Source organism: Penaeus japonicus, unplaced genomic scaffold (assembly GCF_977035675.1).
Source record: "Penaeus japonicus unplaced genomic scaffold, GWHDUDI00000001_assembly GWHDUDI00000001, whole genome shotgun sequence".
NCBI classification, from domain to species: Eukaryota; Metazoa; Arthropoda; class Malacostraca; order Decapoda; family Penaeidae; genus Penaeus; species Penaeus japonicus.
Window position 1 is genome coordinate 54,569,094 of NW_028234403.1, and position 2,500 is coordinate 54,571,593.

The following is a 2,500-nucleotide window of genomic DNA, read 5'->3' on the forward strand; positions in this document are numbered from 1 at the left end:
ACCCATCGGAATTTATCTCTTGAACACTTTTAAATTCACTGGGATGATGGCGTGATGAAATTGATATATAAAAAAAATAAATATGTCAAGACAAGCATGGAAGCTAAACACAAGAACTTCAAATCTTCAACAGACTCTGAATTTTGACGCAGCTCGATGTCTCAAAAAACAAAAAACAAAAACTTATTATTCCTTAAATAACGATGTCGTTGCTTGGTTCGAAGTCAAAATTTTCTTGCTCGGCCGTTGGTGCCTCTTAAAAAAACAACAACAAAAAACAACAACAACAACAGGGCAGATTTCAATACAAGTCTAAACAACTCATTAATTAATTAATGTGTCTATGAAAATAGCGTATGTCCTGAAATGACGACTGGGATCATATGTTGAGCATTAGTTTTTATCAGAAATACTGTATAACTTTTATAATCTATGTTTTTTTTTCGTAAATACTTCCATTACTCTGAGGAATCCAAAGAAGCGTACATCTAGTTATGTTCCCACTATTCATGTTTGTTTTTTTTGTTCTCTCTTGCATAATGTACATCTAGCTTCTAGTACTGAGTAGGTTAAATATTTATTTGTGCTTTTCGTAATCGAAGGTCTTACAAAAATGTTATAATCTTTTTTTTTTTTCATTTTATAGCTTACTGTGGAATCAAAACAACAGATCTCCTGCATTATGCATTACGTAATCTATCGTCACCTACATTTACATGTGCGTGAGCTATACAGAAAAAACCTGACAAGAATCTTTCTCTGCCTCTGATACTGACTGATCGCTATAAGGTATGTATGTGGTCCTCAGCTAGGCCCGAGGAGTGACGAAGAAAAAAAAGGGGATGGCACTCTTGATTGCTTTATCTCGGACATGTACTTTTTATTTATTTTTTTCTCTTCTTTAAGGAGGAGGGGTAGGAGGGGAGGGGGACGAGGGAAGGGGAGAGGGCGGGGTAGGGGGTTTAGAAATACGTGAATGAGAGGGTCTTTTTTTTTTTCTTTCTTTCTTCCAGAAGACGCCGGAGTGTGAAATGATACTTAATGAATACTCTTGGATCAAAAGAAGCATATCGAAATCAACTTGCACAAAACATCTATCGTGTTTACCTATTGGACTACTCGACATTGTTGTAGCTAGAGACTAATTCAGCTTTCTCCATGTATGGTCATTAGGAATTATGTGAAGTATGATTGGCTAATGAAGGAGTATGGCCTTCCTGATTATAAATAAGTGTCTGAAAAGGATAGAATGGCAATGCGTGTATGCATGTACAGTGGAATGTACAGTGAAGTCGGATCTTACAGATACGCCGAGTGTCTTGAATTACTTTGCTCCAGGGCGGCGAGCACGTCATGTTTCAGCCGCACGTACAGCTTTCCTCTCTTCCACGGATTCTGCAGCTGGAGTGGCCTGAAGTCGTCTCGAAGACACCTTTCCCGTATACCAATCACAGCCACTAAACAGAAGTCTTTGAGCCTTTCGTTGCCATAGATGGGCCCGCCCCTCCCCTTTAACACCACCGCCATGTTGAGCTGTTTCACCACCAAGTCTATCACTTCCCGAGCCGTCGTTCTGGGCGTGATATGTAGCTTGACCGACGTGCCCGACGCCAGGCCCGTCTCGTAGGCCGCGTACACCTGTATGATGGCTGGTTCCTCGCTGCGCACAGCTCCCTCCACCAGTTCCTCGCCCTCCGTGCTCTTGGCTTCACTCGCCTCGCTCCTCCCACTTTCTTTGCTCATGAGGCTTAGAGTGTCCGTCTCCGTTTCGTTCGAGGACAAGGAACGTAAACTGGCCGTCATACTCGAGAAGGAGGCCTCGGAATCGTGACTGAGACTACTGCCTGCTCTCTGGATTTCAACATTTAAGTTACCGCCATACCGCTGGTGCAGGTCGTAACAACTGCTCGTGGGGGACTTACTGCTCGCCATGGTCTCCTCGTACTCAATGCTGGCACAACTGTTTTTCTTTCTCTTACCTTGTTCGACAGATTCTAAAGACGAAGAACTCTGGTGGTTGATTTTTGGTTCACTGTTACAGCACTTGGATTTCAGGCATGCCTCGTGAGTGTCGTAAAACGCAGGAGCACTGGCCTTTCTAGGGGGGTAACCAGGGTCCACACAGTGTTGTAAATGGTTTTCACTTCTAGACGTAGGGAGGTCTTTACTGTACATTTTCCTCTCGCCACTAAACTGCAACTTCTCACCGTTCCAAGAGAGAAGGGGCACGTTTTCGTTCTGTTCTTCACTGTCTAACATGCAATCGTTCAGAGAAGTAAATGACTTTCCGCAACTTTGCACACACCCACTACTATGAACTAAGCACTCTGCTGTCTTTGACTTGTGAAACCTTGAATCGCATTTCACTGCTGCTCTAATGTTTTCTGAGGTATTTGACTTTAGCATTCTAGGAGCATCGGATTTCTTGATGCTGAAGTTGAGGTCGTCATCTTTTCTCAGTCTTTTGCTGTCTGCACCATGCTGGAGGGACTCGCTAGAG

At 43.2% G+C, this 2,500-nt stretch overlaps 1 protein-coding gene across 8 annotated transcripts in view; it reads right to left on the minus strand.

The window, feature by feature from the left end:
- The window catches only part of wake (ankyrin repeat and fibronectin type III domain containing protein wide awake), a 397,728-nt gene that overhangs the window by 1,589 nt on the left and 393,639 nt on the right, over positions 1-2,500 (minus strand). For all 8 annotated transcript variants that reach the window (XM_086542823.1, XM_086542805.1, XM_086542801.1 and 5 more), the window contains one exon: positions 1-2,500. This exon is cut by the window's left edge and continues 1,589 nt beyond it; it is cut by the window's right edge and continues 744 nt beyond it. In XM_086542823.1, the coding sequence (XP_086398949.1) occupies positions 1,300-2,500 (1,201 nt within the window). In that variant the 3' untranslated portion in view covers positions 1-1,299.